Source organism: Nycticebus coucang, chromosome 24 (genome assembly GCF_027406575.1).
Source record: "Nycticebus coucang isolate mNycCou1 chromosome 24, mNycCou1.pri, whole genome shotgun sequence".
NCBI lineage: Eukaryota > Metazoa > Chordata > Mammalia > Primates > Lorisidae > Nycticebus > Nycticebus coucang.
The window spans coordinates 30,109,099-30,125,964 of NC_069803.1; the positions used below are offsets into that span (position 1 = coordinate 30,109,099).

Below are 16,866 nucleotides of genomic sequence, written 5' to 3' on the forward strand. Positions count from 1 at the left end.
TGATTAATGAGAGAACTCAGTGAGTAAGCACCTGCTCACTGGGACCTAGCGTGTGTGGCAGGGGGGTCCTTGAATAAATTTCAACTCCTTTCCCTTCACTAACTACTTGGCCTTTACGTTGTTGTCCAGAAATGGTAGATTTTCTGCAAGACAAAAGAGCTGAGATTCTGAAGGCCCCTGGGCAGGCTTCCTGAGACCAGATTCCCCTTCCCTACCACCTGCCCCCACTGCCAGTAGCCTCGTGTGACACACACCACAATCTGCCCCAAGACAGGGGGCCCCTCCTTTAATACCCTGTGACCTTCCTTAGCTCCAGAGAAAGCTAAAATTCACGTTAGAAATTCCTGTCTTCCTTGGCAGTCCCCGTGGTTTCAGTAATTGGATCTCTGTGCAGCGAGCAGCCAGACCTAAGTGAAAACCCCTTGCAGGTTCCACCAGCCCCACTTTGCCTGTGGCTGAGCTTGGTGACGCCCGTTCCTCCCCTGAGGAGTCAGGCTGTGCTGCACAGAGCTCTCCGCCGCTGACAGCGTTCTGTCCTCTCCTGTCTTCCTGGCATCCCTGTTTGCTTTTCTTCGCCTTTCTTGCACAAAAGACATCAAAGCTGTCAAGGACTCATCTGATGGCAGATGGACCCCTTCTCGTTTGCTCTTCCCGGTCTCTGGTCCTGAGAACAGCTGTATTATGTCTGCTGAGTGTTTTGCTCTCTTAGAAGACACACGTGGATGGCAGCAGGATCTGATTTAAAGGTCAATGCAGGCAGCGACTGACAGCTCTTTGTTTTCTACTCTCCTTTGCTTAGAAAAAAGAAAGCAAAGTGCTTCCCAATCATGTTGAGCAGCCGGGGGCAGAGATTCCTTCACCTGGGTCTGTGTCTCTGGTTCCCTGTGTTCACACCTGTCTTTAAAGGTAGGTTTCACTCCTGCTTTATCCTCGGTTCCCTCTTTTTTTTTTTTTTTGCAGTTTTTGGCCGGGGCTGGGTTTGAACCTGCCACCTCCAGCATATGGGGCCGGCACCTTACTCCATTGAGCCACAGGCGCCACCCCCTCGGTTCCTTCTACACGTGTTTGCTCCCTTTTCTATTTGTGTTCCAGCAGATAGGAAAGATTCTATGGGTCAATCCATCAAGCGTCTGCATAGGAAGCACCACTGTGACGGCTGCTCTTTAACCTACTTCTTTTTATTAGTTACATTTGATGGACAAGTTGAGATTTGGTGAGTTGGGCAGGGTGAGGAGGACAAGGAAACATGCTATACACTGTATTTTATTTTCCCAATTGAAATACAATAATAAGTAAGAAGGGTGCGGTTTTCTATCCATCTCTGCTGTGGATGTATTCAACTTATTTATGTGTAGTTATATTTAAGATTTTTTCAAAATGGTGATTTGTTTGTTAGCTAATCCTATTCCACAGTCCACAAACCCTTCCAATTGGTAGGTGATCATCTTTGTTTCAGGAAATATGTCATTTTCCTATGCCAAAATGTGTCCCAAGAGTAAGATCATTTACTTTAAAAGTTAAGACTTGGACAGCTGCTGCTCTGCTGAGCAAAATCACATTTACAGGTGCTGTGAGGCTCTCAGAAGACGTGCTCTTGGAGACTGATGGATGGGTATCAGAATGTCTCCAGGGGGAAAAATGAATAAGCAGAAGGATTTCTGCCTGTTTCACGAAGCAATGTTATCATTATGGCAAGAAAAATATTTTACACTTCCAGTTTTTCTCTCCTGTTAAAACCTCTCCGTTGCACTGTTTCCAAAGGTGTGTGTCAGGAAACACCTTTCACGTCACAGTCGCCCTGTCCTCTCTCTCATTTTGTCCGATTAGCTTTTCACTAACTTTCATGTTATAGATCCCTTTAGGAAATTTGTGGAATAATATTTTAGGTATCAAATTTGAATTTCTATAAAGTGTAGAGGGAGTACTAGTGAAATTAATTATGACAAATGGAGACCGGTAACTTACCTTTAATGTATTCTTATAAACAAAGGGATATGCATGAAATAATTTTTTAGAATTTAGTAACTGAAAATGCTATTATTAACCACGTAGGAACCAACTTTTTATTCTTTTAAAAACCCTTCAAGTAAATTTGTCTTAAAAACCTTGCATTCTCACAAATCTCTATAAACACTGACTTTTAAAGTTGTAAAAGAGTATGGCTTGTGAAGACCTGGATGAAATCGCGAGTTATTTCGGGTTTTGCTCGGTGGGGTTTGCCCAGCTGAACACCTTGCACCTTGACTCCCGTACACACAGCGTCAGTTGGGTCAGCACTGTAGATGAGAAAGGGCAGGGCTCTCCCGAGATCACTGGAAGCTCCCAGTTCCGCTAAGAAAGAGTGACAGAAGCAAAGGATCCAAGCCTTGAGTCTACCCCTTTACATTTCTGGTGCTTTTAGAGTTTTGAAAAGCACCATTTTCTTTGCTGCCCCTCTAATCTGGAGCTGCAACCAAGGCTCAGAGGGTGAGGCGAGGTAGGCCCTGGGGGAGCCTGCAGGGGTGCAGACAGCGCAGGAAGCTGACTGCCCACGTCCGGCTGACTCTCGCCCTTCTCTGGCCACGCAGGCTGCACGGGCTGCGCCGCTGAGGAGAGGCTCTTTCACAGACTCTTTTCTCATTACGAGAAGTTCATCAGGCCCGTGGAGAATGTCTCCGACCCCGTCATTGTGCACTTCGAGGTGGCCATCACGCAGCTGGCTGACGTGGTAAGTGCCGGGCTCCCACAAGAGCCCTTCCCCTATGTGACTGCTCTTCTCACATGTGGAAAACAAGGGAATTTAAAAATATAGACAGGCTCAGCACCCATAGCTCAGTGGTTAGGGTGCCAGCCACATACACCAAGGCTGGCAGATTCGAACCCGGCCCAGGCCTACTAAACAACAATGACAACTACAACAAAAAATAGCCGGGCGTTGTGGCGGGTGCCTGTAGTCCCAGCTACTCGGGAGGCTGAGGCAAGAGAATGGCTTAAGCCCAAGAGTTTGAAGTTGCTGTGAGCTATGACGCTACGGCACTCTACCAAGGGCGACATAGTGAGACTCTGTCTCAAATTAAAAAAAAAAAAAAATACAGATAAACACACATCTACCTGAGGCTTGGCCCTTCAAAGTTGACCAGAGGGAGGGAGACGCTTTGCTCAAAATGCTGGTGCTGTTGTCTTAAGCAGGTGTTTCTGGAAGTGCTTTCAGAATGAGCTTATGAAATAAAGGTGTGAAGGAGAGCTGGTGGGAGCTATGAATAACTTCAGGGTGCACCCGTCACGCCCAAGATGCCATCCTCACCTCTCATGGGCATCATCTTCATCTTACAGCTGAGGAAACAGAAGCTCAGTCAAGTGACTGTCCCAAGGTCATTCGGTCACAAAAGGGTGACGCTGAGGTGTAACTCCAAAGCTCAAGCCCTTTTCACTCCACAATTAAAGAATTGCGTTAAGTCTTCTCTTTTACGGGAGAAAGGAAAAAATTATGTTCTTTCATATGAGATTCTACATAGCTCTGAAAAAGAAAAAGAATAGGATGAAAATTTGAAGAGGCCCTTTGCCCCCTCACTGCCGGGAGAGGAGGGGTGAGGCCTGTTTCCTCTGGAGGAACCAGGGCTGGGCTCCAGGGAAGGGGCAGAGCTGTCCTGAGGCTCAGGCTCTGATCCCACTGGAGGGACAGGTGGGCTCAGGAATCAGGGGATGCCTGGGCACCTCTGGAGAGGGGCGCTGCAGAGTGTTTCCAAGACTGTCGTGCTCAGAAGCCCCAGCCTCCTCCTCCAGATGCTCAGTGGCTGCTCCACATGTCCCTGGGGAGACTCGAGGGACAGGTGTGTCAGAGTTACCGTGTCCTCCAGTGCGTGCTTTCTGGAGGATGGAAAGCCCTGGTCCAGACTGGAAGGGCACATGTGCTGATATATATTGATTTTAAAAAAGGAAACCAGATGTTTTCTCTCACTAGATGGGCCCACTCACTCCGCTGATAAACATTCACTGTTGGTTTTGCTCCCCTCCCAAAAGCTCAGCAGTGGTTGCTGGTCTCGTGCTGTCCCAGAAGCCATTAGGTGACTAGGAATGAAGCGCTGCCCTGAGATTCTGCTAAAGGCCAGGGAGGCTGCCTCCCATACGGCATTGCATCAAACCCCTGCCCCACCTGCCCTTTGACGACCTTGTCCTGAAGCTGGTGTCCAGGGGACTGCTAGATGCAGGTTTTGACATTGACATTTGGTTACTAGTATCAGAGATACTAAGAAAGAAAACAGCTTCAATAAAACAAGTTTATTTCTTTCTTATGTAATGAAATCTAAAGGTTAATAGGCAAGGAGGTTAATGCCAGGTGGCTTCATTAGATTCAGTTGGCCAGGTTGTGCACTGCACAACTCCAGGGGACATCACTCCCATGGGCTGGGACTCTAAAAGCATAAATCACACATGGCAACAGTGGCCAAGTTTCCTTCTGCACGTCTACTTCACCATCCTTTTCATGTGGTTTCTGCCATCAATGCTTTCTCATGGTCCAAGATAACGTTTGTATTTTCACTCATCGTATTCACATTCTCAGCAAGAACCAGGAGAAAGTTGGGGGGCAAGGCCAATGGTGTACCTGCTAGCTCTTCAAGGAGCTTTCCCAGAAGTCCTACCGATGGTTTCTCCTTCCACTCATTGACTCCTCTAGCTGCAAGAGAGACTGGGGAAATGTTTCTTTCTTTCTTTCTTTTTTTGGTAGAGACAGTCTCGCTTTATTGCCCTTGGTAGAGTGCCGTGACGTCACCGCAACCTCCAACTCCTGGGCTTAGGCGATTCTCTTGCCTCAGCCTCTCGAGTAGCTGGGACTACAGGCGCCCACCACAACCCCCAGCTATTTTTTTTTTTTGGTTGTTGCAGTTTGTCTAGGCCAGGTTTGAGCCCGCCACCCTCAGTATATGGGGCTAGCGCCCTATTCACTGAGCCACGGGCACCACCGAGGAAATGTTTCTTAAATTGAATATGTATGTGTTGAGATCACTATAGATTCATATGCAGTCATAAAAAATAACAGCAAGATCCCCTTGTACACTTGGCCCAGTTTCTCCCATTAGTTAATCCGCCCTCCATTTCTAAAATTTTCTTGTTTCAACAATGTTCTATAAAAACAGAGTCATACAGTGTGTGAACTTATGGGGCTGGGATTTCTGCTCAGCGTGGCGCCCTAGAGACCCACCGTGTTGCTGAGTGTGCCGCTAGCTCCTTCCTTCTCCGTGTTTAATGGACCACGGTGTGTTTAATTTGGGCTGATTCCAGCTTTTGGTCTGTAACAAATAAAGCTGCTGTGCACATCTGTGTACAGGTGTTTATATAAACACAAACCTTCACCCCTCTATGGCAAGGGCCCCAGGGGCAGCTGCGGGGCGTCCTCAAGGAGGTCCAGGCAGCTCTGTGGAGCAGCACCACTGGTTTGCTTGGTCGCTGCTCCCTTTTGGAAGGCCAGGGAAGCTCGCTGCTGCCTGAGCCCCGGCTTGGCTTTGAAGCTCTCGGGCTCTGCGTCCTGTGTGCTTGCTGCCGCCCAAAATGACCTTAGTCTCGAGGTTTCCTGATATCTCCCAGTACAGGAGCACGTGCCCTGTCCCCCTGGGGAGATCCAGGATGAAGCTCCTGCACTGGAAACCGTGAACTGCTTGGCCAGTGCGCGGTATCGCCCATTTCTTCGCTTCCTGGGATGAATAGAAACCCATGACTGTAACTCTCTTTGCTGATCTTCTGAAGTCTTGGGGCTTATCCTGGATTGACACAGACGCTTGTGAAGGAGGAAGCTTGGCAAGGTCTCCGTGTTGAGGGCAGCGGTGGGGGATGGGGTGGGGCCGGGGGAGGGAGACAGAGCAGAGCAGCCTCCACCCACCACTGGGCTCCTGGACTCTGGAGGGTTCTTGGGAGGCCCAGTTGGCTGAGGAGGTTTGGGGGGGCACTCATTCTTGGCTGTCAGGGACTCCCCGCAATCCGTGTGTTGTAAATCCAACGAAAGTTCTGGGTGTGTCTTTGGTCACTTCCCATTGAGACGCATTGGGGATATTATCTGGGATGCGTTTCCTTCTGAAAGCCCCTGACTCTGCCAGTGATTTAAGTATCTGCTTAAGCGTCACCTCCTCCAAGAAGCCTTCTTTGACCATCCCGTCTAAAACACACGTGTGTGCGCACAGTGTGGGTGCACGTGTCTTGCACATGCACCAGGACTGCTCCATATCTCTTTTCTACGTAGGACTGACCACTGTCTTCTATTATTAAATTTGTGTCCCCTTCACTAACAGTTAACACATGAGAAGGCAGGACCTCCCGGTCACTGCGTGCTCCAGGATACACACAGCACACAGCACTCACTCCACCCATGTAGTGAATGACAGAAGCGGTGACGTGGGTGGGCTACGGAGAGTGCAGTGCCTGAGAAGCAGACGTCACCTGGGAGTCCCCACAGTGAGCAGAAGTGACATTCTGAGGTGGGACGGGGCAGACGGGCTGGGACTCCCTCCCCAGGGGTCCAGAGGCACCGCTGAGGAAGGAGCACTGGCTCCGGTTGCCCTTTCAATCCTCCTGCTCGTCTCCATCAGCGTGAAAAATTCAGATTTGACTCTTTCTTTTTTTTTGCAGTTTATGTCCGGGGCTGGGTTTGAACCCACCACCTCCAGCATAAGAGGCTGGCGCCCTACTCTTTGAGCCACAGGTGTCACCCCAGATTTGGGTCATTTTAGTTATCGTTCTTGCTGTCAGACTCACCTCTACAGCAAGTACAATGGAAAATAAAAGTATCGTTTCTTTCTTTTTTTTTTCTTTTCTTTTCTTTTTAGCTCTGACTCATTAAAGTATCATTTCTTCTTCCTAGGATGAAGTCAACCAGGTCATGGAAACCAATCTGTGGCTGCGTCACGTATGTATTTATGTTGTGTGTCAGTTTAACACTGTCAAGTGGATAAAACCCATCACTTCCCTCTGCCTCTCCCTGTGACAGAGCAATGGCTGATGCAGGTTCACGGTGCAGAAACCTAGTGATGGAGGTCTCTGAGACATGGAGACTTCTCTTCTTCCTGGTTGCCGTGCTCAAATCTCCCACTTTGGTCTGCAGCTTAGCCCCAGAGCCTGGCACTCACGTGGGGTTGGTCCCTGCTGGACCAGGCTTAAGAGAAGTCAGGAGCTCAGCTCAAGAGCATGTGGGTGAGATTCATACCAGCTGGTTTTATCAATTATACCACCTTTTTCTTCCTTCAGAGAGTCGTAATCTTTTGCACAGGTTTGGTAACAACCTCCACCATCATGCATTTGAACTCTCTCTTTAATATTAGAATTGGTTTGCTACTCTGAATATGGGTCCTGGGACAGGGAAGTGGAACCTATAACCTTGGCCAGCTAACTAAGAATCAGTAGATAATTACCTAATTAAGTATTTGCCAAAAAACAGCTCAGCTGTTTTGCCCCCCTAGATACAATTTCTTAAATTTGGATACAAACCAATGTACTCTTCAAATAAGAATTTTTTTTTCCAAATAAAAAAAACTGTTGAATCAACAGAAAGTTAACATTGGGAGAAAGTTATTAAGTAATTTAAAAAACTGATTTTTCTTTTCTTTCTTTCTTTTTTTGTTTTTTGTCGCCCTCGGTAGAGTGCAGTGGCATCACACTGCTCAGAGCAACCTCTAACTCCTGGGCTTAGGCGATTCTCTTACCTCAGCCTCCTGAGTAGCTGGGACTAACTACAGGCGCCCACCACCATGCCGGGCTATTTTTTTTGTTGTTGCAGTTTGGCCAGGTCGGGTTTGAACCCGCCACCCTCAGTATATGGGGCTGGCGCCCTACCCACTGAGCCACAGGTGCTGCCTGATTTCTCTTTCTTTTAGATCTGGAATGATTATAAATTGCGCTGGGATCCGGCGGACTATGACGGCATTGAGACACTTCGCGTTCCAGCAGATAAGATTTGGAAGCCCGACATTGTTCTCTATAACAAGTACGTTTTCCAACCTTGCATTTGGTGGGACACAGATGGCTGAGGGAGTGTTACTAACGGTGTCTGGTTCACGTTGCAGCGCTGTTGGTGACTTCCAAATCAAAGGCAAGACTAAAGCTCTTCTGAAATACAATGGCATGATAACCTGGACCCCACCAGCTATTTTTAAGAGTTCCTGCCCCATGGATATCACCTTCTTCCCCTTTGATCATCAAAATTGTTCCCTAAAATTTGGTTCCTGGACATATGACAAAGCTGAAATTGATCTTCTAATAATTGGATCTAAAGTAGATATGAATGAGTTTTGGGGAAACAGTGAATGGGAAATTATCGATGCTTCAGGCTACAAGCATGACATAAAATACAACTGTTGTGAAGAGATCTACACAGATATAACTTATTCCTTTTACCTCAGAAGGTTACCGATGTTTTACACCATTAATCTGATCATCCCCTGTCTCTTAATTTCATTTCTAACCGTGTTGGTCTTTTACCTTCCTTCGGACTGCGGTGAAAAAGTGACGCTTTGCCTCTCAGTCCTGCTCTCCCTGACTGTGTTTTTGCTGGTCATCACAGAAACCATCCCATCCACCTCTCTTGTGGTCCCGCTGGTGGGCAAGTACCTGCTGTTCACCATGATCTTTGTCACCCTGTCCATCGCAGTGACTGTGTTTGTGCTGAACATACACCACCGCACCCCAGCCACGCACACCATGCACAGCTGGGTGCAAGTGGTTTTCCTGCAGCTGTTACCCCAGATCCTAATGATGAAGAGGCCCCTGGACAAGACCAGGGAGACAGGTTTGGACAAAATCCCCAAAGCCATTTCCAAGAGGCCTGCCAAAGTCAAGTTCACAAGCCGGGGAGAACCCAAGTTCCTTACAGAATGCAGCCACTATGGCAAATCAAGTGAGCTGGCCACCAGCAAGAGAAGGTTAAGTCATCAGCCTGCACAGTGGGCAGCTGACGTCGAAGATGTGATTAATAGTGTTCAATTCATAGCAGAAAACATGAAGAATCACAATGAAACAAAGGAGGTAAACTGGTGTGTCTCCCGTCCCTGGCCAGGTGCACCCTCCACAGGCCTCGAGCCACCGTAGAGACACAGGGAGACTTTCAGTGAGTCTGTCCCCAAGAAGGTCAGGCAGCCGTACTCTGAGACCCAGCAGGCAGGAGTGCACCGGCAGGTGTGGCCCAGAGCAAATCTCCACCTCCAGAAATGTGAATACAATGAGATTTGGTTAAAATAAATACTCAGGACAAACGTGGGTAATGAAACCCTGCACAAAGAGTGGCGGCAAATAGAAGGGTAGAAAGGGAGATGCTGCCTCCAGAGGGGAGGAGGAGCAAGTGCACGGAAGAAAGCAGCAGTGGCCGGGTGTTGGGAGCAGAGGGTGCCTGCCTCCCACCAGCTCCATCCCGTCCTACCTCAGAGAGATTTAGGTGCTGATGGAATGAGCCTCAGGGATATTTTTAGCATCTGCATATTCTGCTTCTGCTGCCAGAATCTAACCTCCCTCATGCTCCAAAAAGAGGCCTCAGGACTGTGAGGGTGCCTAGCTGAGGACATCTAAAACCTGGCTCAGGTATCCGGGTTTAATGTCAGACTGCAGTCACCGGCAGCTACATCTCCTAGTAAAAGGATATGGTGGGACTAAAGTCTACCCAGGTGGCTCAGGGAAGATGCTGTGAATGCCTGTCATACCTGTGGGGTTTGTCACAAGGCAATGAAGTCCAGAAAAACTCACCTTCATGGTGACATCTTCATACAATCTATTATAAAGGACAGTCACTGTTGACTTAATCCCCCCAAGGTCGGGCTCTTGAGATAAGACCACAGAGACTGTGGCCGGAGGTTGGGTCTCAGGAGCTGGGAGGTCATGAGAAATGCAGCCATCCATGCAGGCAGCCTCCCTGTGCAGTCTCTGAGAAGAGCAGTCCTCGGTCACACCCCACCCCTGCCTCAAACTCCGTCCCCGGACTAGCCAGAATTCCTGGCGGTGCAAAGAGCAAGCTTTGGGTTCATAGCCATCTTCAGACAAAACAAAATTTCTTACATGTACTACAGAGGAGACGTGAGTTCACCAACACACGTCCAGCATTTGCTTTTTAAAGTGCTGGGGAAATCTTTGCAAAAGAAGCCACTTGTTTATGAAGCACAGCATTTCCCTGTGGTTCTGATTTTTAAAGGCAGCTTTGTTTTTTTTGTGTTCCAGGTAGAAGATGGCTGGAAGTACGTGGCCATGGTGGTGGACAGAGTGTTTCTCTGGGTGTTCATCGTTGTCTGTGTGTTTGGAACTACAGGGCTATTTATGCGGCCGCTACTTGGGATCACAGGAAGGTCTTAAGATGTATATTCCTTCTATGTACAGAAACTCACGGATACTGTGTCTGCTCTGTATTCCCCATGTAAAATGATGGCTGGGTGGGAAAAGAGAGCGTCCCTGGAGAGGGGAAGCCGGAACACCCTCCTCTGTAGCACAGGGGAGAGCCAGAAGGTGGTGTGTGACGCCCGAGCCCAGAGCCGGTCATGCCCACAGGCTGAGGGTGGTGGGTCAGGGTTTCACCTCTGTACCTGCTTGGCTTTGTGGGATATGAAGGCTCATCACGCGGCCTCCCTGCGTGGTCAGCATCACGCGACATCCCCGCGTGGTCAGCCCACCTCACCCCATGCTACCAAGAGCTTCTGTTCTATGTGCAGTTTGTGCTGTTTTTCAGCCCAGTGACACCTGTGAGGGTGAAACTCTGGGAACTGGACCTTGCTAACATTTGCAACACTAAACTCTTGCTTCCTGGCTTTCCTGTGACACCTGTCTGTATGGTGTCACTCACACTTTTCATTGTTTGACACATTAATTAGTTAAAAAGAATCCTGCAAGGGCTGGGTGCGGTGGCTCATGCTTGTAATCTCAGCATTCTGGGAGGCAGAGGCAGATGGATCACCTGAGCTTGGGAGTTTGAGATCAGCCTGAGTAAGAGGGAGACTCCGTCTATATTAAAACAGGAAGACGAGCCAGGTCTGGTGGCTGGTGCTTATAGTCCCAGCTACTACGGAGGCTGAGGCAAGAAGATCACTTGAGCTCATGAGTTTGAGGATGCTGTGAGCTATGACGTTATGGTGTTCTAACCAGGGTGACAGAACCAGACTCTGTCTCAAAAAGAAAGAATTCACATAGTCAGAGTCTATCTTAGCAGGCCGTAGTTCATTAGCATTTGAGTGGTAAGCTGGTGCTGTGCCAGGCATTGCGAGGGTAAGAGAAATAGGTTCTTTCCCCAGGTGCTTGTGGCTTCTTAGGAAAAATCACTTGCATAGAGACCTGCGGGGCCGGGGATCACGTGGGGAATCACTAGAGCCATCCAAATGGGAGAATGGGACACCGTGTGGCCAGGAAAACCTGCAGCCACCTTTGTTGTGGGCTGAAAGAAGATGTCTTTCTAATCTTTTCTCATAAGCAGTTTTATTCCCTGAGACGGAACCTAAAGTTATTTCTTTTTTTTTTTTTGGCCGGGGATGGGTTTGAACCCGCCACCTCCGGCATATGGGACCGGCGCCCTACTCCTTGAGCCCCAGGCGCCACCGGAACCTTGTGGGACAATTCTTTTTCTGAGAGGGAGAACCTTGGGAAATCTGTTTATTCTGCCCTGATTATATTCTTATTGTGTAAATACAATGATTTTAAAGATGTATTTTAAAGCAGAAAAAAATAAATCTCCTCTAACAAAGACAATAATTGTTTTTGCGTCCTTTCCCTTCTGTTCTTTGCCTGTGTGTTTATGCGTCCATCTTCCCTTTCAATGCTGTTTTCTTCAAAAGTAACATCAGGAACATTTCTCCTATTACAGTTTTGTGGTACAATTGTTAGGATGGCATCACTGCTGCTTTCCTGATACATCATAATTTTTTTTAACCAAATGTGAATTCTTCCTTGTTCCTTTTCTACTGGAGCAGAAGGCGCTGTGTCGTAAGGCAGGCAGAGGTCTTGAATCCGAATTAATCTAGTAGAGAGTATTTTTACTCCCTCTAGTATTTGTGATTTTATGGTACTGTATTCTATCTTATTTTCTTTAGAGAGGGTTGGTTGTTACTCAATAGTTTATTTTTTACTATTAAGCCCAATCATTTAATTAAAAAAAGTTTTACTTGTGGCAAAATATACATAACAGAAAATTTGCCATGTTAAACCATTTTTCAGTATGCAGTTCAGTGGTGTTAAATACATCCCAGCTGTACTGTTATACAACCTTCACCAACATCCATCTCCAAGACTCTTTTTGTCCTATAGAACTGAAAACTCTGTACCTAGTAAACAATAACTCGTTATGCTTCCCCACCCTCAGTGACCATTCTTTCTGTCTCTACCAATTTGACCCTAGGTACCACATCTAAGTGGAAATGCATGGTGTTTGTGTTTTGGGAACCAGCTTATTTCACTTAGCATGAAATCCTCATCGGGCTTCCTTATTGTCCATTCCTTTTTATGGCTAAATAATATTCCATTCTGTGCACATACTGCCCTTTATGTATCCAGTAATCCACCGAAGAAAAATGGGTTGCTTCCACTTTTTACCGTTGTGAATAATTCTGCTATGAACATGGGCTTATGAATATCTGGGTCCCTGCTTCCTTCCTTCCTTTTTTTTTTGAGACAGAGTTTCACTTTGTCCCCCTCTACAGAGTGCTGTGGTGTCATAGCTCACAGCAACCTCATGCTCTTCGGCTCAAGCGATTCTCTTGCTTTAGCCTCCTGCGTAGCTGGCACTATAGGCATCCAGCTTGTAGGCACCTTCTGTAGGACAATGCCTGGCTATTTTTAGAGACAAGGTCTCACTCTTGCTCAGGCTGGTCTCAAACTCCTGAACTCAGGCAATCCACCCACCTTGGCCTCCCAGGGTACTGAGATTATAGGCGTGAGCCACCATGCCCGGCAGAGTCCCTGCTTTCAATTGCTTAGGATATGTACACAGAAGTGGAATTGTTGGATCATATGGTTATTCTAATTTAAATTCTTTGAGGAACTGCTATACTATTTTCTGCAGTGACTGCACCATTTTACATTTCAATCAGTACTTCACAGAGTTCCAATTTCCCACATCTCATGAACACTTGTTATTTTCCAGTGTTTTTGTAGTTGTCGTCTAATACGTGGGAGGTGATGTCTCATTCATTGTGGTTTTGATTTCCATTTCCCTAATGATTAGTGATGCTGAGCATCTTTTCATGTGCTTATTGCCTTGTGTATATTTTCTTTGGAGAAATGTCTACTTAAATCCTTTGCTCTCACTCTGGGAAGCCAAGGTGGGTAGATTGCTTGAGCTCAGGAGTTCAAGGCCAACCTGAGCAAGAGCGAGACCCTATCTCTATGAAAAATAGAAAAACTAGCCAGGCATTGTGGCAGGTGCCTGTAGTCACAGCTACTCATGAGGCTGAGGCAAGAGGATCACTTGAGCCCAAGGGTTTGAGGTTGCTGTGAGCTGTGATGCCATGGCACTCTACCCAGGGCGACATAGTGAGACTGAGTCTTGAAAAATTCTTTGCTTGCTCTTCACAATTATATTCTTTCTAGTATCTTCCTTGGAATACCGTGGTCTTCTTGACTGGCTAGCTCTCTTCTTGTTGCCCAAAGTTAAGCGTGTCCTTAAGCACTCAGGTGAGCGTGTGTAATTCTATGGCAGGCCAGGCTGCCCGGCCCCACAGCATCAGCCCTGCCTGGACCGTGACCCCTACATCAGTGGGCAGTTTGCTGCTTTGCCTAGTTTTCCCAAGCCTAAGATTGATTATGTCTGTGGGCCAAAGACACAATGTTACTTTTATTTTCACTATGACTTTATTGACATATTGAACAGGAATTCTTTTTTTTTTTTTTTTTTTTTTTTTTTTTGTAGAGACAGAGTCTCACTGTACCGCCCTTGGTAGAGTGCCGTGGCGTCACACGGCTCACAGCAACCTCACAGTCTTGGGCTTACGCGATTCTCTTGCCTCAGCCTCCCGAGCAGCTGGGACCACAGGCGCCTGCCACAACGCCCGGCTATTTTTTTGTTGCAGTTTGGCTGGGGCTGGGTTTGAACCCGCCACCCTCGGTATATGGGGCCGGCGCCCTACTCACTGAGCCACAGGCGCCGCCCTGAACAGGAATTCTTAATACAAAGAGGAATGCGTGTCAGGTTAAACATAAATGGCAGTCACCATGGCTATTAATTAAATGAACTAATTTTAAAAGATAACAGTAGGTGCTTCAGAGAAATAATTTTTTAGTTTTTTTTAAGACTTTTATTTATTTACTTTTTGTTGTTGTTACAGTTTGGTTCAAACCCACCACCCTCGGTATATGGGGCCAGCACCCTACTCACTGAGCCATAGGCACTGCCAGAGAAATAATTTTGACACAACCAAAAGGTTCACCCCAACATAAAAATACTACTTTTAGGCTCACACCTGTGGCTCAAGCCACTAAGGCGCTGGCCACATACACCTGAGCTGGCAGGTTTGAATCCAACCCAGGCCTGCCAAACAACGACAGCTGCAACCAAAAAATAGCCGGGCGTTGTGGCGGGTGCCTGTAGTCCCAGCTACTTGGGAGGTGGAGAGAGGAGAATCACTTGAGCCCAGGAGTTGGAGGTTGCTGTGAGCTGTGATGGCACGGCACTCTACCCAGAGCGACAGCTTGAGGCTCTGTCTCAAAAAAAAAAAAACAACTACTTTTAGGAAATTATGCTATTCCACTGTGGCTCGTTAGATGTCCAAAGGGCCCAAGGTCATAGGGAAGAGTCTTTACAACTTTGCTGTGTGTTATGGTCACAGGCTATACCACAAAATTTACCACTGGATACAGGCGAGAGACCAGACTATTAATACCTCAATCTAGGGATGAGATGGCCAGAGAGGATGTCTCCTCATGATGGTACCGTGTGAATCCACATTATCATCCACCAGGTATTCCTGCCAAAAATACTGAGCTGGAATCACAACAGTCGTAGCTTTTCATTCACAGACAAGAGCATAATGGAGAAGCAGGCTAAATGGCACCAGAAGCCAGCAAGCAGACAAAATCCAAAAAGTGAGACATTCCTGGGGAAAACTGATCTAGTTCCTTCAATAAATCAGTGCCAAGAAAGAGATTTAAATATATTTTCCCTTTTCTTTTTTTTTAAATTTCAGGTTAATACAAGGGTACAAACAATGAGGTTACAATGTTTGCATTTGTTAGGTAAAGTCCCTGACTTACTTGTGACCGGCACCCAAGAGGTGTGCCAGGTACCCTCACATTGTGCCCATTAGGTGGGAGCTCACCAGTCTAAATACATGTAAGAGGCATAACCATATAGTCCTGGGTAGAATCCTATTTTAGACGCAGCTTACTATCAAACTAGGTTAGTTTTGAGACAGGAAAAATAGGAATGGGGAATTACTAATATTTCTAAGTCTGGTAATGCTATTTTAGGAGTTTTTTTAATGGAAGGAAAAATTTTAAGGTGCATATTGAACACTATACATACACAGCCGGAAATAGTGGGAGGGGCTCATCAAGAGCCTAAGTCTGTCTCCATTTCAGGCAAACAACCCAAGCCAAAGTTTCTGGTATCTGGTTTAATTCATTCACAACTATTACCTAAGCCTTGACTGTGTTACTTAGCTGATCTCTCGCCTGTATCCAGAATTCAGATACTACTGGGGAACTAATGGACATAGCTAAGTAAATGAAGTTCACATAAAAAGTCAGAGACAAGGATATTCTAGCCATACAGTGCAGACTGATGACGCTGCAGGCTTTTAAAGTGAAGGAGCTTAGAGGGGACTGTGTGCCCTGTGACAACCTCAGGGGGAGTTGGGTGTGAGCAGACGTCTGGCGATAGAACAACACAGGTCAGGCCCCGGTGCGATCCTGCCCATCTGCCCACACACAGGGATGTCCCCCTGCCTGTCTGCCCACATACAGGGATGTCCCCCTGCCTGTCTGCCCACACACAGGGATGTCCCCATGCTCACACAGAATGGAGCAACACCATCTGCCTGCTAGAATGGGCTGGCAAATTTTGCCCACAGATTTCTTTGACAGTACATTTGAAATTGAAATCCCTTTGCTTTAAAGTAATCTTGGGGGATACTTCCTCAGGGTTATCAGGATGCATAAATATTTAACCTCTTCTATGCTGGACTCTGCTAGCATCTCCCACCTGACTGCAGGCTTGTCAGGGCTTTTCTGTATTTGCGTCTGATCAGAAAGAGGCTTGCTTCAGAAAGCGTTTCATACTGACATTTTTCAAAATTTAAAACAGAATTCAGATGTAAACACATTTTTCTAAAATTAGCATTGTCGTTTACCTAGCATACAAATGAGCTAAGTGATGAGTTAAAGTCAAAATCATTCTCACTCAGATGGAGAAGAATAATGATTTGCCCTTTGAATGCACAATCTCATCAAGGATCTAAGGCCGGGAGTCCTAGATTTTCATCGCAATGATTCTCGCAAATCCTATCCCAACACGGCGATAAAGTAGACTGTATTTTTCCAAAGGAACAAAATTACACTTAGAAGTTATGTGGTTTAAAATTGTGAAAGGTGCCGTATTAATCTCCAAAGTATGAAATTTGAGAGCAGGGTCCATGAGTCATAACCTCTTACGACTGACCAGGAAACTAAAATCCAGAGACGGTGAATAACTCATGTAGGGCCCCCACTCACACAGCGAGGTAATGGCGGGTCTAGAAACCAAGAGTGTTAGGGTCCTGTTCTTCACTCCATCATATCGCCTCCCTTTTAAAAAACTCAGTACAATGTGCAGGAAAGTAATGAATATGTGGCTCCTCTGAGGAGCCATTGTGGTCTATCATGGATGCACACAGCACAAAAAGATACATTTCTAGGGTACGAACTTTGCTATCTATTGAAAGCAAGCACATGTACTGTATTAAATACCAT

General features: G+C 46.8%; 1 protein-coding gene across 1 annotated transcript; it reads left to right on the plus strand.

Moving 5' to 3' along the window:
- Positions 1-827: 827 nt before the first annotated feature.
- CHRNA6 (cholinergic receptor nicotinic alpha 6 subunit) lies at positions 828-10,296 on the plus strand. Its single transcript, XM_053578592.1, has 6 exons — positions 828-906; positions 2,568-2,707; positions 6,830-6,874; positions 7,839-7,948; positions 8,028-8,985; positions 10,165-10,296. Exons 1-6 carry the CDS (start codon positions 828-830, stop codon positions 10,294-10,296), a joined length of 1,464 nt encoding a protein of 487 aa, XP_053434567.1.
- Positions 10,297-16,866: the final 6,570 nt, after the last annotated feature.